The sequence below is a fragment of the Aquarana catesbeiana genome, linkage group LG02, assembly GCF_042186555.1.
Source record: "Aquarana catesbeiana isolate 2022-GZ linkage group LG02, ASM4218655v1, whole genome shotgun sequence".
In the NCBI taxonomy this organism is placed as follows: domain Eukaryota; kingdom Metazoa; phylum Chordata; class Amphibia; order Anura; family Ranidae; genus Aquarana; species Aquarana catesbeiana.
Window position 1 is genome coordinate 326,353,731 of NC_133325.1, and position 23,284 is coordinate 326,377,014.

At 41.5% G+C, this 23,284-nt stretch overlaps 1 protein-coding gene across 1 annotated transcript in view; it reads left to right on the forward strand.

The window, feature by feature from the left end:
* LOC141127921 (E3 SUMO-protein ligase RanBP2-like) overlaps nucleotides 1-23,284 on the forward strand; it is a 157,501-nt gene that overhangs the window by 110,091 nt on the left and 24,126 nt on the right. Inside the window, exons 21-23 of the mRNA XM_073614806.1 lie at nucleotides 1,348-1,518; nucleotides 2,398-2,466; nucleotides 5,349-5,539. Coding sequence (XP_073470907.1) covers nucleotides 1,348-1,518; nucleotides 2,398-2,466; nucleotides 5,349-5,539 — 431 coding nt within the window. The remainder of the gene's footprint in view (nucleotides 1-1,347; nucleotides 1,519-2,397; nucleotides 2,467-5,348; nucleotides 5,540-23,284) is intronic.

The window sequence follows — 23,284 nt, forward strand, 5'->3', positions numbered from 1 at the left end:
ACCCCAATTTACAGTCTCTAAATTTGACAGCATGGCTATTGAAGGCAGGGTATACGTCGGCAGACGGGCACATACAGGCAAAAATCACGTACCTGTACATTGCCCTTTAAGAGGCAGTTTTCGGTCTCGAAATTTGACGGCATGGCTATTGAAGTCAGGGTGTTGAAGGATTGTGGCATCTTGGGACAGGTGGTGTCTACCCTAGTGAATTCCAGGAAAGCGGTCAGAAGAAGGTTCTATTATAAGGTCTGGAAGACTTGGATTGCTTGGTGTGAAGCCAGAAAATGGCATCCTCTGAAATACTTGATTGGGAGAATTCTTTTCTACAGTCGGCTGTGGAAATCAGATTGGCTTCGAGTACAATCAGGGGTCAGATTTCAGCCCTGTCAGCTTTCTTCCGTAGGCCTTTAGCCTGCCATTTTCTGGTCCAAACCTTTTATGCAGGGAGCAACTAGTTTACCCCCCCACCCCCCCCAATTAGGTCACCTGTGTGTCCTTGGGACTTCAATCTGGTGCCGTCTGTGTTACAGAAGCAACCATTTGAGCCTATCAAGGAAATTGCTTTAGTCTTGCTATTACGCAAGCTAGCCTTCCTGATGGCCATCACCTCGGCTAGAAGGGTACAACTTTGAGTACCAGTTTCCATTCACCTAGAGATGGCGTATTACCCAGTAGGTAATAAGCTAATAAGCCTAACACTGTGTCCCATGATGTACTCAAAGAAAAGGATTTTGCAGGTAAGTATGACGAAAAAATCCTTTTTTTTTTCTTTTCCTTTTTGGGAAAAACGTTTTTTGCGTAAAAAAAAAAAAAAAAAATTTTAATCACCCCTGCCTGTGTTGAGTGGTTTGTCTCATCCATGTAAACTTATACATTCTGCTGGAGAGCTTGAGCTTGTGAAAAACACCAGGCTGGAACACCAGAAAATGAATACAGACATAATATCTAAATTGGCAAGCTGCAGTATAATCATTTTTTTCCTTCAGTATAATGCTTTACAGTTTGCTTTTTTTAGTATTGAACAAAAACAGCTGAAAATATATCAGATAAGCATGCCTATTTTTTATTTTTTCAAAGTATGCTATGCAACTATAGGCTAAATAACTGCCAATAACTTTCTTTTTTTTTTTTCCCCTTAATACTTGAAATATCAGTCAAAATCTCGTATATAGCTTTTATTCAGTAGCGCAAGAGAAATGGCTTAACTAATGTTCTTTGATTCCCTGCTTATTGAGATTTTATATATGATACTAGCAGCTTTAACAAAAGTGTAACCCTTTCTACTAATCCCTGTTACTGGTTGTTGTCTGTTTTAAATATTTTTTTTCTTTTATTCATATTTTATAGCAAAGAGTAGTAATTCTCTTGAATCGGACAGCTCCTCTGATGTGCTTATTGTGTACGAGTTGACACCAACAGCAGAACAGAGAGCACTAGCGGATCAGCTGCTGCTTCCTTCTACTTTCTTCTGCTACAAGAACAAGCCTGGATATGTCAGTGATGAAAATGATGTTGATGGTAACTTCTTCACAAATTATGTATATTTAAAAATATTTATAGACTGATATGTTGGAGCTCACGCATCTGACTTAGAAACAAGTTAAATGAAGTCTGGTTTTGAGTTGCCTTCATTGCTCATTGGGTGAAGAAATGCAGGCTGGCAATTTAAAAACATGAGCTCCGGTTTACATAACGTGAGACAAAGTGGTTTAGGTAACAAATCAGACAATGAATTCGTATCATGTGAAATTGTTACGAGAGGTATACATACAACGATGCTACCTATAACATTAATTATAGTTATACTGTCCGACTGAGTTTTCTCCAACATCGGACAGTATAACTATAATTGTTATAGGTAGCATCGTTGTATGTATACCTCTCATAACAATTTCACATGATACTAATTCATTGTCTGATTTGTTACCTAACCCACTGTGTCTCACGTGTAAACCGGAGCTCATGTTTTTAAATGTTTTGTATGGTCTATGGGCCAGAGTGTTTTGCTAATAAAATCTACTTTTTGAATAAAACCCTTTTTTTGATTTCCAATTGCTGCTAAAAAAAAAAAAAACCCACGGGGAACTTCCATTTTCTCTTTTTCAAACATTTGTTTTGGGTTGTGCAGCCCTATCAGACTCTTCTACAGTTTCGTCCCATGTTATAGTTTGTTGCAGGCTGGCTACTTTCCTTGGTGCCCATGGTTATAATTACTCAAGGATACAATAGTAATGTATCCTTGTTTTTATCCATGTAATTGCTTCCGTTTATTTATTTTTCACCTAGTGGGGCAAAATTGGCAGAAGTCACCCATTTTTGAATTTTTGTTATATTTTGTATGCACTTATTTAGGTATTGACCAGTTGCTTGAAATAACAAATTTGCTCTGTTGAACAGATGAGGACTTTGAGGCTGCTGTTAAGAAGTTAAATGGACAACTTTATGAAGAAGATAAAAAGGGCAAAGGTATTTATTGCTGAATAAGTAAGTAAATGGTTGGTCAAGAACAGAAATTGTTCTTGTACCTCAGAATAGAGTTCATCTCTTACCAGTGAACCAAATTTTCACAGTGGAGTTTTTGTTGCACATACTCACCAGCCACCATTAGGTACACCTTGCTAGCACTGGGTTGAACCCCCTTTTGCCTTCAGAACTGCCTTAATTCTTCATGGCATACATTCAACAAGGTGTTGGAAACGTTTCTCAGAGATTAAGGTCCTTATTGACATGATGGCATTACGCAGTTGCTGCAGACTTGTCGGCTGCACATGCATGATGTGAATCTCCTGTTCAACCACATCCCAAAAGTACTCTATTGGATTGAGATCTGGTCACTGTGGAGGCCATTGGAGTCCAGTTAACTAATTGTCATGTTCAAGAAACCAGTTTAAGATGATTTAAGCTTTGTGACATGGTGCATTATCGTGCTGGAAGGAGCCATCAGAAGATGGGTACACTGTAGTCATAAAGGGATGGGCATGGTCAGCAACAATACTTAGGTTGGCAGTGGTATTTAAATGCTGCTCAATTGGTACTAAGGAGCCCAAACTGTGCCAAGAAAGTATCCCCCACACCATTACACCACAACCACCAACCAGCCTGAACCATTGATACAAGGCAGGATGGAGCCATGCTTTCATGAATACGCCAAATTCTGACCCTATCATTTGAATGTTGCAGCTGAAATCGAGACTCGTCAGACCAGGCAGTGTTTTTCCAATCTTCTATTGTCCAGTTTTGGTGAGCCTGTGTGAATTGTAGCCTCAATTTCCTGTTCTTAGCTGACAGGAGTGGCACCTGGTGTGGTCTTCTGCTGCTGTAGCCCATCATCTTCAAGGTTCGATGTGTTGTGCGTTGAGATGGTGTTCTGAATATCTTGGTTGTAACAAGAGGTTATTTGAGTTACTGTTGCCTTTCTATCATCTCAAATCAGTCTACCCATTCTCCTGACATCAACAAGGCATTTTTGTCCACACAACTGCTGTTTACTGGATATTTTTCGGACCATTCTCTGTATACCCTAGAGCTGGTTGTGCGTGAAAATCCCAGTAGATCAGCATAATCAGACCAGCCCATCTGGCACCAACAACCATACCGCATTCAAAGTCACTTAAATACTTTTTCCCTAGTCTGATGCTCGGTTTGAACTTCAGCAAGTCATCTTCACCACATCTTAGATGCCAAAATGCATTGAGTTGCTGCCATGTAATTGGCTAATTAGCAATTTGTGTTACCAAGCAATTGAACAGGTGCACCTAATAAAGTGGCCAGTGAGTGTACATGCCTCATAGTAGTGTAACTAGAATTCAAATATAAAAGCATTTAACCTGCTTTTCTTTGCCTTCATCAAATTGGTCATCCACATTAAAACAAGTTTTGATCTGTTGTTTTTTTTTTTTTTTCCTAACCCCGGTTCCTTTCCTTTACCCTCATCGACATGCTAATAATAATTTTTTTTTTTTTTTTTTGTACCAAGTGATGTCATTAGTAGGGCCTCTGTGCTTCTCCTTGCAATTTAGACAGATCAAGGCAGGTGTGAAGGGTTGGTAGGGGCCTGTATATAGCTCCCTGAAAACTACACAGCACCCTGCCTTAGTGCTCTTCCCAAGAGCCCTCACCTTGATGCAAACAATGGGTTTACTCATGAGGAGTTAAGCAAATATTCAAATGCCTTGATGAGTGGATGTCAGTCTGGAGGAGACTGCACTAGGTCGCAGCCACATGTGATGTGCAGCCTCCATGACAAATCTGAAATACACTGAATGAAAAGGTGTGAGAATGAGCTTGGATGTCTTCTAGCCAGTCAAATGAAATAGGCTTTAATATCTGGATGGACTTGCCCAGAACAAGTATGCAAAAAAAATCTTCAAATGCCTAATCTTCATCCACAAGGTGTCTTGTGTCTTTAGTACAGCCACCACCTATCCACAATAGCAACTTACCAGAAGAAATTATTAAACCCGCTTATATCGTTTAATCCCTGGATCCACTTCCCCCCCAGCCTCTGAAGGATCACACACTTATCCCAGGATTATGCTGTGATTACCCATTTAAAGTGGAAGTAAGCCCTAATAGGTTTTACTTCTTCTTTTTTTTTCCCCTGCAAAGTAAAAGCATAATGGGCTAGTATGCATCGCATACTAGCCCATTATGTGCCACTTACCTGAAAACTAAGCCAGCGATGTCCCTGCTGGTGGCCGCGTCAATCTTCACCCCTCTTCCTTCCGAGACCGTGGACTCTGGCTCTCTGACTGGCCGGAGTCGCGTGACGTCACTGCGCGCGGGAGTCGACGATCACGGCACGAGCCCTATAGAAACGGCACGATCTGCACACGAGTTATATGGTAAAAATCTCCTAAACCATACAGGTACGATGAAACACACGAGGCGGCCTTATTGAACATGACATTTCATAGTGCTGCAGCCTAGCTTGTGGTTGGAGCAAATGCAGTGTCCTCATCACTTCCTGTGAACTTAACTAAAATATCTAACAAGGTTTTAGCTTTCCAAGCTATGATTTGCAAATTCTACATCTCTCCGCCCCCCCCCCCCCCCCCCCCCCAATAGAGGTGAGAAGGAGTTAATAGTTTTTAGGTGCACTGGATTGAATGATCCCCCCCCCCCCCCAAAAAAAAAACAACCTGTCGCCACATTGTGAAGGATTAGTAAATTGCAATATGTTACATTTTTAATTTTACATTAAGATTTGCAAAGTACATAACTAATCTCTAGAAGTGTTAGTTACCTACCAGGTATATATAGCAGCAGCACATCGCAAAACAATTGATAATCTTTCTAACAGTTTATAACTTTAGAGTTTTTTTATATAGTTTTTTTCACTCTTTTAGGCCAAGGGCAACGGCGAGCTAAAGAGGCGGAATGTGTAATTGTCTGGGAAAAAACTCCTACACTAGAAGAAAAGGCCAAAGCGGAAATTTTGAAATTGCCCCCAACCTTTTTCTGTGGCGTGAGCAGTGACACAGATGAAGACAAAGACACTGCTGAGGACTACGAATCTGCTATTAGAAAAGTGTCTGAAGTAAGCACAACGCTACTTGCCACTTCTTATAGATCCCTTGGCAGTGAGCAGTTACACTCATGTGTAAAGCAGTGGTGTGTGTTTGCTTTGTTCAGCTTGCTTAAGGAATTCTCAGGAGATATCCTACACTTGTTGGCATTCCCTGTAGAAGTGAGCATAGCATCTCTTTTAGCAAATTTAAAGTAACTAGTTTTGGATAGAGTGGAGAGGGATTAGAACACCTGTCGGATTTTTATTGCTGTCTGTGCCCTGTTAGGGTGATTCACCCTGTCTTTTTTGCCATTATCATTGAAAGTAAAAGAAAATCCCAAATTTTTGGTTGTCCTCAGAAAAGTAATAGAGGTGAAATTTTCCAATGGGGACACTAGTTCTGGTCACCTGGGAGTCCCCAAGAGATTCCCTTAATTTTTAGGGATTACATCACCCTTCGTTTGGCTATGGGACAGGAAGTGAAGAGAAATCTCTGCATGAGACAGATGGCAAAAAAAAAAAATCTGACAGAGGTTCTAACCCTCTTGCTCTATCCAAAATGAAAAAAAAATTGCCTGTAGTTCTACTTTAAGCTAATTTCGTATCCAGAAATTGAAGTGTACCTAAACTGTTGGTATGACTTGAAGTTAAAGGAACAACCTGCCATCAGTCTACCTAGTTTTTTTTTCCTTTGGGACCAATTGTCGCTGTAGACTAGACTAAAAGCTACCTCTTTTCAGTTATTTTCAGGTGTTTAACCTTCCATGTTGGTGGACTGTTATGTTTCCTTTTTTGCGTTTGATATTTTCATGTGTTTGGCGGTAGTACCGCTGTTGCTGCTGTTTTCTATTTTGTCTTGAACGAGTGACTTTTTTAGTGTTCTGTGGAGAGTTGGTATATCTCTAATACTTGAAGCTGTGTTCGTCATGTGTTAACGCATAGGATGTATTGGGTGGTTGTTGTCTGCATTTGTATGTATTGTAAATATTTGCTGAATAATTCATATGTAATTACACAAAAATGGAACATACGTATTTATCTTTTGTCCTGTCAAAAATGCCATTGTATTGCATACTGCAATTAACAAGCTTTTGGCTTCTGGGGCACTTTATTAGATTTTTGAATTTTAATATGTGATTTGTTTTCTCTTTAGTGGTTGTAAAACTCTGCCATGAAAAATATATCCTATAGTGTGTACTTGTCTCGATCCAAAGCACTGAGTGATTTTTCTTTCTGCAGTCTGGTTACTCTACTCTATCTGTATAAGTAATTTCTGTTGGGCTGTGCAGACTCTAATGCTGTACGAAAAATTGTTCGAAATTCGCTCATTTAGACAGTTCGTTTTTCGGCCAGTTAATGGGCACAAAATCGATAATCCTTGGGACGTTTTTGAGACGAAAAAACAAAGGACAAGTTTGGAAATTTTCTCCCGAACCAAAGATAAATTGAAAGGTTAATGTGTTTCCCGTCCGAACTGTTTGCACTAGGTATATGTTAAACAAACAAAAAAATAATTCAATTATGTCCACTGAACAATTTATCGGTCAGTACATGATGGCACTATTGTTTGCTCTCATGGCCGAATGTTCGTTTTTCGAAAATGGGTTCGGCTGATTTTTCGTATAGTGTATGACCAGCATAAGGGACGATGTCAAGTTTATATACGTAGTTTTTAGCCTGTCGTGATGAGAGAGGCCTCTTGTAGCTCCATCTCAAGGGCCACTGGTGGTGAGACAGTGGTCAAAAAAGTGCAGTGAGGTAGGAGTGCCTGTGGGATATCTAGCAGACTGGTGCTTCACCAGGAATGGATCAGATAGCCCAGAGGGCCCTGGACATGGCAGATGGCAGGCACTGGCTGGCAAGTGACTTGGACAAGGTAGGCAACACGCTGGTCAGGAGATGCTGAGCAGGCAGATAAGACAGGATGCTCGGTCAGACACAGGACAGTAATGGACAGCAGGCAGAAGAGTGTTCAGTGTACAGGCCAAGGTCAGTATAGTCAGAGCAGATAGATGAGCAAGAGAGTAAAGCAGGATCCAGAGACAAGCAGAGGTCAGGGCAGGAAGTGTTCAAGCGTGGTCAATCACAGAAGTCAGATCCAGGAACACAGGATACGCTGTAGGTCAGACACAACTAACTAGTACAACTGCTGCAGTTAAATAGTCCATTTGACACCAGAATCAGTGGTGTATGCGTGCTCCTTGGCACAAAAAGTTGAGCACCTGCAGACCCATGCATCTGTGTGCGCATGCTCCTTGAAGATCCATTTGCACTATGGCCAGCACTTCCCTGACAGACGGGGACTGGGAGGGGGCCTCCAACACATACAGCCTGTGATTGTCAGCTTCAGCTGTACATGTTTCCCTATCAGATTGGTTGGTGTGTCCCTTCCCTCCACTCCTTTCTGAGATGTGCAGTGTGACGTCAAATCCCTGCCCTCTGTCTCTGGAAGCTCAAAAATGCTGTTTAAGTTCTGGACTTTGGACTGATGTAAAGGAGGGAGGGCTGCAGATAAATGGGTACAACTTATGCAGGAGGATTTCTATGTATTACCTGAGGCTAATCTCTTCACTGGGTGTATGTAAAGATTTACAACCACTTAAAAAACTATCTATAGGTGTTCTTAGATAAAAAAAATAAATTCAAATATTCATTGCATTCAAATATACAAACAACTTAAAAAAATAGACAAACAACTTAAAAAAATAGATTACAATCTGTTATGGGTAATGTTTAAGCTTTGCATATGTGGACCATGCAAGTGATGAGTGGAAATACACTAGAGGTCCTGTATATGATGGGCCCAAGTGACCACCTGAACTGATCTCCATGTTTTAGCTCAAATTAAGATCAAAAAGGGGGGCCAGGCCTTGTATTTGTCTAGGCGCGAAATGTACATAGGGAGATATAATAGGGCCTCAGTGTCGCTGTGTCTGTAAATATATAGTGATTCCTTCAGAAAAGCCACTGTTAACAAATTAGGAGGGAAAGGGGGAATAGGAGGGCAGGGAGGTGGCCACTGGGTGGGTCATCCGAGCTAGGCAATAAAAAGGGTTCAGGGTGTTTATTTATCTGGAAACGGTAAGAGCTTGGGTTTCTATGGGCTTTTTAAAGCTATTTTTCCCCTGGGCAATTGCTATAATAAAATTGCATGTTAAAAAAACAGCTTTAGTAAATCAATTTAAAAGAGAAGTATGTTTTTTATTTTATTAAAGATTCATACTTACCTAGGTGGATGCAGCATCAGACCGTTGCTGCATTTGTCCCCCACCGTCTCTGCACTGAGAACCGAGCCACCAAACATCACGATGGCTCGGTTTTCACAGATCCCCGAGAGGAGAGCTGCTGACTGTCAGCAAGCGTCTCTCCTCTCTGCTTCTCCACGCTCATTGGATCGATGAGCTGTGGAGGGGCGGGGAACGGCCGTCTCGGCGGCTCGCTGAGACTGCCATCAGTCAAGGCAGCTGGCGGATCCAGACTTGGAAGTCGGGATGATGCGCTGCCTCGACTTATGGCAGTGACGTCAGCGGAGAGCGGACTTCAGACCTCTCTCTGCTGAAAGGGTCACAGGAGGGCAAAACAAATTGCACTCCTGTGACCCAGAGGGGAAGCCCAGCCTAAAAAGCTCAAAAGACTTCTCCTTTAAATCCCCCCTTTTTTCTATTTTGGCTTTGACTTTCTAGCGCAGTGGTCAGCAAACCTGTCCTCAGGACCCACTAACAGGCCAGGTTTTATGTATTACCTTGGGGAGATGCAGACTAGAATACTGCAATCACTGAGCAGCAAATTATATCATCTGTGATGTATTTAAATTATCTTGCAAACCTGGCCTGTTAGTGGGCCCTGAGGACAGGGTTGATGACCACTGTTCTAGAGCTTTCCTTAAGCTTGGCTATACATAAGTAAAATTTTGTTCAAAAATTTTAATGTGTTGCTGCTTACCAAAATGTCTAATACAATTTCAGCTGGCATCCATCAATTGGGGGTTTTTGCTTTTGTAAGTGGCAGAGTATCTTTGACTATGTGACTTTCTGCTGCTTGAGTTGGAAATTTCTCCCGTTAATTCAACTAGGGAGTCTGTATCTTTTTGGGTGAATAACTGTTTCTTTTCCTGTCTGTTGTGAAATAATGCTGCAGTCTTTACTGACCTGTCAATAAAGACCTTTTCCCTACCCTTTGTGCTTTTCTTCTCTTCGGTCCTATATTATGTTTATTTCTACTTATTTAATCTGTATGCTTGTCTTCATTGTTTCTATTATTCTTGTATTCAGGGGTCTCTCGCATATCTAAAATTGTTGTGCGTGAGATTTTATAGAATTTTTTTTTTTTTCTTTTATGAATGTTCTATATACACTCCTCACAAAACAGGTAGCAATCAGATTACGTGTAGTTGGTGGAAGAGCTGTGTCATATAATGATATAGGGCCTATCCAGCGCTGTACAGCTATCTTTCCTAAATAGTCATATCTTGCAGGTGGACCCTGTACAACACATACTTATACATAATACGTACCATGGAAGGCCTATCAACAAGTTACCAAGCTGCCCATGGGCCTTCCTTTAAAACTATTAAAGGGCAATATGTGGGTGGAGGGTTTGGTGAACTGTCTATCTGGATTTTGAAGGCTTTCTTGTTTGGCGGCACACAGACTGCATATTGAAAATCAGGGAAACCTGTGGCACAAGTATGTATATGTTAGTATAGGATTGGCAATATCAATCAGTTAATAGCATGTTTTTAAATATATGGCCATGCATTAACTCTTAATTAAAATGGGCCACCTGTATTAAGCTATCATTTCTTAGACTAGACCTCTTCTCACAGACCTTAACCACTTGCCTACCAGGCCAATTCTGACATTTCTCTCCTTCATGTGATAAATTTTTTTTTCTAGCTAGAAAATTACACAGAACCCCCAAACAATATTTTTTTTTTTCTAGCAGAGACCCTAGAGCAGTGGTTCTCAACTCCAGTCCTCGGGACCCACCAACAGGCCAGATTTTAAGTATTACCTTGGGGAGTTGCAGAATAGAATACTGCAATCACTGAGCAGCAAGTGATATCACCTGTGATGTATTTCAGCTATCTTGCAAACCTGGCCTGTTGGTGGGTCCTGAGGACTGGAGTTGAGAACCACTGCCCTAGAGAATAAAATGGCGGTCGTTTTTGTCTCGCCCGATATTTGCGCAGCAATTTTTCCAAACTCTTTTAAATACAAAAAAAAAGTTTAATGCATTAAAAAAAAAAAAAAAAACTCTAAAGTTAGCCCAATTTTTTTGCATAATATGAAAGATGTTATGCTGAGTAAATACGGAATGTAAATGGAATGCGTTACGAAACGTAAACATCCCTTGTAATAGGAATAGTGTGTGACAGGTCCTCTTTACAGTGAGATCTGGGATCAATAAGTCCCCAGATCTCACCTCTAGGTTGGGAAGCCTGAAAAAAAAAAAAAAAAAGATCCTGGCTTCCCAGCCGAGGTGGCGGCATTTTTTCAAATCTGTGGTGTTACCAGACGGGTGAGTTTTGGGCTAGCTGTGGGTGTTTGCAATGTGTACCTTTTTTTTGCTTGGGTCTGGCTGTTTTTTTTTTTTTTTTTTTTTTTAACCTGTATGATGATGGCGTGCGGCGGTGTTCCATTTCGCCTTGGTTCACCGGGGTGCACGTGCGTTTGCAAAAGTGCCGCTATGCTGAGCAGTTGATGTTTGGCGACCATGGCACATGTGCATTCACAAAAGCGCCACGGGACTTAGCAATTTGTTTTCCGGCCATGACGCACGTGGCTTTGCCACACATGCGCAGTAGCCTTTTATCTGGGCCCACAAGGATTCGTGTCATACGCAAACAAAGCCACGCTTATTCGCCGGGACCATGCACTTGCGTGCGCACGCACAGGACAATCCGGCACACACCCAGTTTATTTAAGCTGTGTAAGCCAAGCATGTGGTGCTTTCAGAAGGCGGCAGTGGAACACACAACAGGCTCTGAATAGACACTTGTAGCAGTTAATTTTTTCCTTACCCGCGTCACGTGAATCACCAAGTGTTGCTTGGCAGGCTGAAGGTGCTTAGCAGGATTGTTACATAGGGGCTTGGCGAGCCCTATTAAAGGGTCTCTCTTCTGAGGTGTTTTAACACTACACCCAAGTACTCTTTGTGGCTGGTAAATGTCTTCAAAAAAGGGGAGCGGGACTAACACTACAAGGAAGGGCACACCAATGTCATCAGTAGTTCCTGATGAACCTAGTCGTATCCCTAATGTTATATCCCCTGAAAGACCAGAGGCTTCTGGGCAGTCTGAGCCGCTGCGCCTAACTGGTATTGTGCCTACAGTCAACACTGCTGTTTCACCCTTTATCACTAAGGATGAACTGTCCTCGGCCCTATCCGGGTTAGAGCACAGTTGTGCTGGCATGATTGCCTCCATCCCACAGGGTGGCAGGAAGTGTGACAGATCCCCCTCCCCAGTGCCTCCTAGTCTTTAGCAGGAATGGGTTGAGGATGGGGAAGAGCTCGGGACTCTATGGAGGGCCCGGCAGATGAGTCTGCTTCTGAGCAATCTGGACAAGAAGATTTCCAGTTGATGTCTGCCTCTTAGTCGCAGAGGCTTTTGATCCTGACTGACCGAAATGGTTTGTTCTGCCTTTAAGTTGCCTCTTGCAGAGGTGACTGAGCCCCCCTGGTCCTCTTTGGGATCTCTGAGGCCTCTTCAGGCCCCACAGGCTTTCCCTCTACACCCCTGTTGGAACAGGCGGTGTATGCTGATTGGGAAAATCCTGACAGGATTTTTGTTCCTAAGAGGTTTTCCCTTTTATATCCCATGGATGAAAAGTTCATTTAAAAAACGGAGCATGCCAGCAGTAGATGCAGCAGTCTCTTCCTTAAACAAGAACTTAACTTTTTTTTTTTTTTATTTCCACTTCAGCGAAAATTTTCCGAGAGACATTATTTCAACTTTATGTGTCAAACTTTATCTCTTCTCCTTTTTCACATCATTGTGGATTGTTTCCGTCACATCTTTATTATTTTTCCCTTCTAGGATATTCTTAAATATTTTTAAAAACCGGCGACAAACCGCCTTCTATAATTATAAACCCTATTATTATCTTATTCTCTCTCAGTTCCTCTTATTTCCCCCCACCCCCCCTCCCCCTCCCCTGTGTCTGGTCCGTTCCTTTATGTTATTTATTTATCCACTTGGCTCTGCACCTGTTCTTTCTTTTATCCTATCTAAATAAATATCCGAGACTTTGTAGTTTTTCCAACTTTCCCATCTACTATTATCCCCTTTCTCTCCTCCTTCCATTTTGTAGTGATAATCTATTTCCTTTAGCCAGTTTCTAATGTCTGGTTTTCCACTTTTTAGCCAATTCTTGGGAATTAAGGCCTTGGCCGCATTCAGGAGGTTAGGTATTATTGATTTTCTATATTGTTTCTTAGGTTTATTGTAGATATGGAAGAGGCATGTCCAAATATTTTGTTCTATTTCTTCTCCAGTTATTTCCTTTATGTTGTTTAACACTTCCTTCCAGTACTCCATTATTATTGGGCATTCCCACCATATGTGTATGATCGTTGCTATTTGGCCACATTTTCTCCAACACAAGGAGGTTCTATCTTGATGGAATCTGTGTATTCTTACTGGGGTCATATACCATCTTGATACTAGTTTATAATTCATTTCTATGGTCTTCATGTCCCAAGCCTTATTATATCCCATTTCTATCATTTTTTCCACTTTTTGGTTATCTATTTTTAAATTCATTTCTTTTTCCCATTGATTTATATATTCTGGTCTTTCTTGTGCTTCCAAATCTGTCAGTATACTATAAATTTTTGATGTTCCGTTTTTTAATGGTGTTTCATTGCTACATAGCTTTTCCAGTGCAGTTAATTTTGTTTCATCTCTCAGTGGGTGTGGTATTGTGCTTACTAGGTGCCTTATTTGAATATAATTCCATTCATTCATCTTCCATCCATTCCTTTCCTCTATTTCTACTCGTGTTCTTATTTTGCCATTTCTAGTGATATCTTTCAGTCGTGGGTTACCTATTCCTTGGATTTCAAATATTTCCCTCCCAGGGGTGAAGAGATTCGATCCTGTGAGTGCTAATAGTGGTGAATTATATTTCCATTCATTCTTTAAGTGAATGGTGTCCCAAATTTTAAATACATTTTTTGTTATTTCGTGCGTGTCGGTGTCCAATATTCTATATTTCCGTGGAATCCAAATATTCTTATGTAGTGTGGCTCCACTTATTGTGTTTTCCATTTCCACCCATTTTTTTTCATTTTTCTCATTTGTCCACTCTAACATTCGTGTTAAAACTATGGCTTTATAGTACCTACTTATATCTGGGACGGCAAGACCCCCATGCTCCTTTTTCCTTGTGATCAGCGTGTATTTAATTCTTGGTTTTTTATTAAGCCATATGTATTTTAGCATGATTGTTTTAATTATTTTAAAAAAACTCTGCGGGATTTTTACTGGTAACATCTGTAATCTGTAATTTATTTTAGGTAATATCGTCATCTTAAACATATTTATTCTTCCAATCCATGAAAGTGGCTGTATTCTTAACTTTTTCATTTCTTCTTTGACCTCATTGATCAGTGGAATAAAGTTTGCCTGATAAATTTTTTCGACTCTAGGAGTTATTTTAATTCCAAGGTAATTGAGTTCTTTTACCCAAGTGAATGGGAATTCTTTTTGTAAAAACTGAACTTCCTTTTCCTCTAGACCTATGTTTAATATTTCCGTTTTTATTGGATTAATTTTGAAGTTTGACAGTTCTCCGTATTTTTTAATTTCTTTCAGTATGTTTGGGAGTGACACTCTTGGGTTGGATACGTACATCAAGATGTCGTCCGCGTAGGCAGCGATCTTATGCTCTTTTCCTCCTAGTTTCGCTCCTTCTACCTCTTTGTTATTGCGGAGTGTTGCTAATAGTGGTTCTAAGGCCAATACATATAATAGTGGAGACAGTGGACAGCCTTGCCGTGTTCCATTCTGCATCTTAATTTTTGGAGAGAGTCTACCGTTTACTTTTACGACTGCTGTCGGGCCATTATACAAATTTGTTATCCACTTCATCATTTTTGTCCCAATACCCAAGTGCCGCAATGTATCCATCATGAAACCCCAGTCTACCCTGTCAAATGCTTTTTCTGCATCCAATGACAGGAATAGAACTGGGGTCTCATTCTGCACCTTCTTGTGCAACATCAATAATGATTTTAGGCTGTTGTCCCGCCCCTCTCTCCCCGGGACAAAACCAGTTTGGTCCGGGTTGATCCACAGTGGGATTAGTTTTTTTATCCTAGTGGCCAGGATCTTGGAGTACAGCTTCGTATCAGCGTTCAATAGGGCTATTGGCCTGTAGCTTGAGCAGTTAACTTTGTCTTTCCCTTCTTTTGGTAGTATTGTAATATGAGCTAATAACGATTCACTTCTTATTTCTTCATCTTCCCCTAAGGAATTCATATATTCTAATAGTTTTGGAGTCAGCTGTTCTTCAAATTTTTTATAGTATTTGACCGTAAACCCGTCTGGTCCTGGGCTTTTTCCTACGGGAGTTTCCTTTAATGCCAGTTTTACCTCTTCATGCGTAATGTTTTTTTCCAATTCTTCTAGTTGGTCTATTTTTAGTTTTGGTAAGTTTGCTTTTTTTAAATATTCTTGTATCTTCTTTGTTCTTGTATTCGCTTCTTTCCAACTTTCCTGTCCTTTTATTGCATAAAGGGAGCTGAAGTATTTTTGAAATGTTATCGCTATATCTGTGGTTTTATTTACCACTTCTCCTTTTTCATTTTTGATCTTCTCAATGTAATTCAAAGACTTCTTTTTTTTTACCAGATTTGCTAGGTATTTTCCTGGTTTATTACCCCATTTATATTTTTCTTGTACTACTCTGTTGTAGTCCTTCCTTTCTTCTTGTTCCATCCAGTCTTTTAATTGCTCTCTCTTTTGAGATAGTAGGCCGAAGATTTTGTTGTTTACTTGATTTTTGTGTTTTCGTTCCAATTCATAAATTTCTTTAATTATTTGTTGCATGTTTGTTTTCCTTTCCTGTTTTTTTCTTGCCCCTATAGCTATTAACTTGCCCCTAATAACAGATTTATGCGCCTCCCATATTGTTGCTTTCGATACTTCTGGTGTATCGTTTTCTTCAAAATATCTTTTAATTTCTTCTATGATGCTTATTTCGGTCTCACTGTCTTCTAATAAAGTTTCGTTGATTCTCCATGGACCCCTTTCAAGGACTTCTCCTTTTATTTTCATTCTCAAGATTACTGGGCTGTGATCTGAGGCGGTTATTATGCCTATTTTTGTTTCTTCTATTTCTTCCAAGTTTCTATGTTCGACCATGATGTAATCCAATCTGGAGTAAATTTTGTGTACTGTTGAGTAGAATGTGTAGTCCTTTGTGCTGGGGTGCTGAATTCTCCAAGGGTCTATTAGTTGCTGTTCATATAATGTTCTTTTTAATTTCTTTAGTTGATTTACCTCTTTGTCCCTTACTCTTGAGGTACTGTCCATTTTATTATCCATGCTGAAGTTGAAGTCTCCAGCTAGTATTAATTTTCCTTGCTTGAATTCCATTAGTATTTTAATTATATCTATCAAATATTTTTTAGGGTTCTTATTAGGACAGTAGACATTGGCCAATGTATATTTTACCCCATGTATAGTTCCTGTAATAAAAAGATATCGACCCTCCGGGTCTATTTTCCTTTGATCTATTAGAAAACGTACATTTTTCCCTATACCGATGGCTACTCCTTTGGCCCTTCTTATTGGCGAGTCTCCTTGATACCATGTTGGTATGTTTCTTGAATAAATTTTGGCACTTGAGTTTTGGGTTATATGCGTCTCCTGTAGGAAAATTATTTCTGCTTTACTTTTTTCTAGTTCTCGGAGGATGATGTTTCTCTTCCCTGGGGAATTTAGTCCTCGGACATTGTAAGAGATTATTTTTATGCTGTTTACGTTTTCCATTCTTGTGCCTTTTCTTCCCCGCCCGTCCTCCGGCCCTCCCCCCCACGCGGTCCCCCTAGGAGACCGGATGGAGGGGCCACCCAGCGGACGCACGGGGTCTCCTCATCTCTTGTCTCAGAATAGGTGTGCCTATGTAACCACTCATGTGACTCAGACCTCTCCCTCCCCACCCTCCCTCCCCCTCCCCTCCCTCCCCCTCCCCTCCCTCCTCCCACCCTCCCCCTCCCTTTTTTCTGATATGGGTTTTTTACCCCCATATTCTCTAGAGCTGAGAGCATTTTACTTTGTTTTGTGGGGCACGCTCTGCCCCCTCTGCTCTATTTATTGTGAGGCGGAGCTCTGTAAGACACCCTATTACCCCCCTGCCTAAGCACTAATAGGGCGACCCCCTGTCCACTCCGTGAGTCCCTGTCTCCCTCTCCCTGCGTTTTTGTTGTGTTTTACCAATCCTTTCACTTTCCTTTTTTTTCCCATCCCATCAACCCCAGCCCCCCCCCCCCCCTTTCCACTCTAAGGCCCCTTGCACCGTTGTGTGGTATTTTCTCAGATATTAATTTCCTCGAGAGTCCACATCTTGATGTCTGATCCTTGAATTTACTTGCCACTGTAGGTCATCTCTTGCCGTTATTCGCTCCTGACTATTTGCGTATTTTTCCAGTTCTGGGGAGGGGATTTCTAGTTTGTTGCAAAAGTCCGGAATCTCCTCCACATGTCTTAGCCTCGCACTTATTCCGTTTTTCCTTGCTATTAGACATGCTGGAAAACCCCAGTTGTATTGAATTTCTTGCTCCCGGAGGATTTCTAATAATGGCTTTAGTATCCGTCGTCTTTTCAACGTTTCTTGAGATAAGTCTTGAAATATTTGTAATTTACCTCCCGCAAACTCTATTTGTGTTTTCCTCTTTAGGTTTATCCAGATCTGTTTTTTTTCTTCCCATTTTTCAAAGCGTACGATTACATCTCTAGGTGTTTCCCTTGCAAACCTTTGAGGTTTTTTTACTCGAAAGACACTTTCTATTCCTATTGTGTTAGTTGTTTCCTTTCCCAAGATTTGGTTGAAGAGATTGTTCATTTTTTCTATTAGATTTTCTGCTTGTTCTGTTTCCGGTAACCCACGTATTCTCAAGTTTTTCTTTTTATCTCCTATTTTCTTGCTCTTCTATTTTATATGATTGTTCCTGTTGTTCCCGTTTTAATTTCTTTATTTCATCTTCTAGTTCCTTTATGTTTTTTTGATGTAGGTCTACTTTGATCTCTACTTCTTCCACTCTGTTTAACATATATCCCATATCTTTATGGAGTGTTGACATCTCTGCTTTTAGGGAATTCTCTAGTGCCGCAAACATTTTTTCCATATCCTGTTTTGTTGGCAACTGTGGCCCTTGTTGTCCTTCCTCCTTTCCTCTGTCTTCCTCTCCCATTTCTGGCTCCATTCTGGGTTCTGAGAGGTGGCTGGTTTCTGTTTGTACTTTATACTGGCCTTTTTTATCCTTGTTGTCCTTCTCTTTTGTATCTATTTGTCTGCCCTTTGAACCCACTTGTTTCTCTCCTCCGATTCCTTGCTGTATATACCTGTTCATAGGGCCTGGACTTGGGCCTAGGCTGGTCCTAGGTGATTTCGGTATTGCTCCCGCACTTCTTGTTGTTTTCCCCTTCATGTTTGTTTCTATGGCTGGATTTATAAGATCTTCAAAGCTGCCTTCCAGAATACCCCTTGATTGGGATCTCTTAATGATGAAAAAATCTCCCAGCCTTTTTAAATTGACTTATTTTTACTAATATTTCTTTTATTCCGTTCTCATACCCGGCATCCTCCCCACAATCCAATAATAGAAATAAATTAATGAGATATGAGTGGTCCCCGTTTTCCAGAAGTTATGTTACTACCTTAAGTACATTAAGCATTCCTTAGTGCTGTTCAATTGTTTAAGCGTTCTTAAGCTGGAAAAAAAAAAAAAAAAAAAAAAAAAAAGTCCCTGCAAAGACACCGGCGTCTTCACAGCGCTTTTCCAGCAGCCCGTGTGCATGGGGGCCCAGGTGCTCAGCAAAATAATTCAAATGTTTTAGCGATATAATGCAATCTAATTCAAGTATTCAGCAAGATGGTTTATATATTCAGCAGTATAGTTCCAGTATAAGCTTATATGTTCCACATTTTGTTACTATGGAATTTCTTCTTATTCTATAGTTTGTACTATCAAGCCTATAATTAGTACCCTTTGCAAAAAAAAAAAATTCACAAGAAAGGGAGATACTGCAGCAGCAGCAGCAGCAGGCAGGTGGGGGCTGGGAGACAACTCTTCCGTTGGCTTGTCTTTCTTTCACCTTCTCCTTCTCTTCTCCCCTGTTCCCCCCCCGTTTTTATTGTTTTTCTTAGCTCACTTGATTCTACTTTTTCAGCTCTTTCGCCTTTTCCCCTGCTTGTTCACTTCAAGACAATTGCAATAGAAGAGCCAAAAGAGGAGGAAAAAACAAAAACAAAAAAAAAACGCTCCAAAAACGCTCAAAGACGCTATTGCAAAAACGCTGAAAAAAAAAAAAAAAGTCACTGCAAAGACACTAGCGTTTTCACAACGTTCTCCCAACAGCCCATGTGCATGAGGGCCCAGGTGCTCATAAAAATAATTCAAATGTTTTAGCGGTATAATGCAATCTAATTCAAGTATTCAGCAAGATGATTTATATATTCAGCAGTATAGTTCCAGTATGAGCTTATATGTTCCACATTTTGTTACTATGAAATTTCTTCTTATTCTATAGTTTATACTATCGAGCCTATAGTTAATACCATTTGCAAAAAACAAAAACAAAAAAAGACCAAAAAAAAAAAAAAGGATCACAAGAAAGGGAGCTACTGCAGCAGCAGCAGCAAGCAGGTGGGGGCTGGGAGACAACTCTTCCGTTGGCTTGTCTCTCATTCACCTTCTCCTTCTCCCCTGTTCCCCCCCCTGTTTTTATTGTTTTTCTTAGCTCACTTGATTCTACTTTTTCAGCTCTTTCGCCTTCATTTACTTTCGCTTTTTATTCCATTTTATTTCGTTTTATTTCAATATGTTCTTTCCCTTTCCCTTTCTTTTGCTCTATTACTTTTCCTTTGCCTTTTCACTTCAAGACAATTGCAATAGAAAAAAAGCCAAAAAAAAAAAAAAAAATACGGTACTTATCTTTTAGTTGTTGTTGAAGTTGGGACAAAAAGGGACGCTCACTACAGCTTGTTGCAGTCAGACGCAGGTACAAACTTCCTCTGGCTTACTCCACAAGACAGCTCAGTGAGTGATGAGCAGGGGGGGCGGGGAGGGAAGCTACCTACACCTTCTCATCAGGCCGATCATTCTTCTCAGCTGCAGGGAGAGGGTTCTCAGGATCCTCACGCCGTGCACAGAGCCATTACCAGGCTCCTCCCTCCTCCCAGTTGCCTGTCAACCCACAAGAACTTAACTTGTCCGGTAGATAACGCACAGGGTTTGAAAGACCTTGTTGACAAGAAATTGGAGTCGTTATTAAAGGCTTCCTTTTCTTTGGCCAGTTCACCTATTCAGCCAGCTGTTGCAGCAATTGGTATCTGCCAGTCCCTAAAGGATCAGATCAAACAACCTGATAGGCCTAACCAGGAGGATGATCTGCCTGAAAGTAAGATATTTCTCGAGCGCTGTGTTTTGCTATTGCCTTAAAGGATTCAATACAGCAGGTTTCTCGTTTGGCACTCTCGTCTGTACATATGTGCAGACACTTGTGGCTTAAGAACTGGTCAGCTGAGCTTTCTTGTAAAAAGTTATTGACAGGTTTCCCTTTTCATGGGTAATGTTTATTTGGTGATCATTTGGACAAATATATCCAAAAGATTTCCGGAGGGAAGAGTTCTCTACTTCCTGTGAAGGAACGCACCAGACGTCCCTCGATTAAAACCTCAGGGACTGCTTCCTCCAGTGTCTCAGCATCAAGGCGGTTCTAAAGCCAACAGGGCACTAGGGCCAGGGTCAAGTCACAGGGCAAGGGCCAGAAAAAGCCCTGGGTCCAAGATTCTTCAGAAGAATAATTAAGGACGAGTGGGTCACCTAAATTATATCTTGCAGTAGTTACAAGCTGGAGTTGGGGAGGGTTCCCTCCCTCAGAGGTTTTTAAGATCCAACTTTACCTCGGATCCTCCAAAAATAAACTTATTGCTTCAGGCAGTACAGCATCTAGTGCATCAAGGAGTGATTGTAGAGGTTCTGGTATCCAAAAGGGGCACAGGGTTTTTAATCAAACCTGTTTACGGTTCAGAAACCAAACTGGGACACAAGGCCCATTTTGGACCTAAGATTCCTGAACAAGTATCTACTGATACAGTCCTTTCGGATGGAGTCTGTCCGCTCAGTAGTAGCCTCACTCCAGAGGGGAGACTTTTTAGCCTCCATCGATATAAAAGATGCGTATTTACACTTGCCCATCTTTCAGCCTCATCAGAGGTTCCTACGTTTTGCAGTAGAGGAACATCATTTTCAGTTTGTGGCTCTAGCCTTCGGGCTGGCTATAGCTTTCTGGGTGTTCACAAAGGTCCTAGCACCAGTACTGGGTCTTTTAAGGGCCCAAGGGATCCTAGTGCTTGGGTATCTGACCTCCTACTCAGATCGCTCGTTACAGGCTCTAGAACAGAGCATATTATGCACAGTGCAGTATTTAAAAAACTTAGGCTGGATCATAAATACCAAAAAGTCAGCCTTGAAACCAGCTCAAAGTCTAAATTATTTAGGTCTGATCCTAGATACGGTTCAAGCAAGAGTATTCTTGCCACTTTTTTAACAATCTGTGCCCTAAAGGTTCAGGTGTGTCAGATAAGGGGCACCAGACAACCCTCCATTTGGCTCTGTATGAGTCTTCTAGGAAGGATGGTATCCTCCGAGGCCATGTCCTATACCCAGTTCCATTTCAGGCCTTTACAACAAGACATCTTGTTGGCCTGGATCAGAAGAGGAAAAGCCCTGGATTATCCAATGTGCTTATCTCCTCGGGCACGCTTATGCCTTAACTGGTGGAAAACCCTTTCTCCCGGTAGCTTGGAGAGTACTGACTACAGATGCCAGTCTCTCAGGCTGGGGAGCAACACTAGAAGGGCTCATAGCTCAGGGGAAATGGTCAAAGGCAGAACAGATCCTGCCCATCAACGTCCTGGAATTACGGGCAGTACGTCTGGCCCTACGGTCCTGGACGGTGGGGCTTCAGGACTGCCTTATCAGGGTTCAGTTCGACAATGCCACTGTAGTGACCTATATAAACCATCAAGGCGGTACCCAGAGTCGTTCAGCTCTGAAGGAGGTGAACCACTTACTAGCCTGGGCGGAGGGACATGTGCCGATTCTGCACCAGCCTGGCCCAGAAGGCCTTGGTTCCCGGAGATTGTGAGACTGACAATAGACGGGCCATGGACGCTTCCACGTCGCCCCTATCTGTAACTGTCTCAAGGTCCTATATTCCACCCCAATTTAGAGTCTCTAAATTTGACGGCATGGCTATTGAAGCCAGGGTGTTAACCACTTCCTGACCGCCTCACGGCGATATACATCGGCAGAAGGGCACGTACAGGCAGAATCGCGTACCTGTACGTTGCCCTTTAAGAGGTGGCATGACAGTGTCGTGTTAAGACTTGTTCCATCCCTTTTACCAAAGGTGGTGTCGGCCTTTCATTTAAATCAGGACAATATTTTGCCTTTTTTTTTTTTTTTTTTTTTTTTTCTCTCAGCCTCGCTCGGCGGAAGAGAGACGACTGCATTCATTGGATGTTGTCTGGGCAGTCAAGGTTTATTTGTCTAGATCTGCGGAGATCCGAGGAGCAGACTCCTTTTTCGTTTTACCAAAAGGACCCAAGAAGGGGCAGGCAGCTTCCAAGGCTTCCATTGCCAATTGGGTCCCTCAATTGATCATTCAGGCCTATGGCCTGAAACATAAAGCTTCTCCCTTTAGGGTAAGAGATCATTCTTCCAGGGCTGTAGGAACCTCCCTGGGCTTTTTGCCATCAGGTATCTGTGGCTCAGATTTTTAAGGCTGCTACCTGGTCTTCAGTGCATACGTTCACAAAATGTTATCAAGTGGATGTTCGAGCAGCCGAGTACATCATGGGACACAGAGATCCCTCCCCTCTCGTTTTTGAGGATTCAGTGCTTGCTACAAAACTGAAGTGCTTCCTGTGTGTCCATTCACCTGGAGATGGAGTATAACCTCAGAAGGTAATGAATATTAGCCTGACTGTGTACCATGATGTACGCAAAAGGATTTTACAGTTAAGTGTGATGAAAAAATCCTATTATATCAGCCCTCTGATTGCCACTTTTGCTGGATAGTTTGGTGAGTTAAAGGTATTGTTCACTTTCAAATGCTCTTATTTTAACTAGGTAATAGGGTAGTTAGATTTCCTGTGCCTTTGTTTGTTGAGCGCTGCACATGCTTAGTTTGGTCTCTCTTGCTGTAGAGAACATTTTTTGGTTGATCAGAGCTTTTCTTGTCAAATGGTATTAAGAGCATTAACATCACACATCTGGACGTGTATACAGATCCTAAATGACAGCCCAGCTCCCCCACTTCTCCTCCATGCCCAGTAAGGCCCCTTTCACATAGGCGGAACGCTCGGGTCCACCTGTCAGTTTTTGGGGGGTTTTTTTGTTTTTGTTTTTTTAAGGCGGACCTGAATGGACGCTCCATACAGGTCTATGGAGCGACGGATGTCAGCGGTGACATGTCTGCTGACATGCGATCCGCTAAAGTGTGACGGATGGAAACCCTACTTTTCCATCTGTCGATCG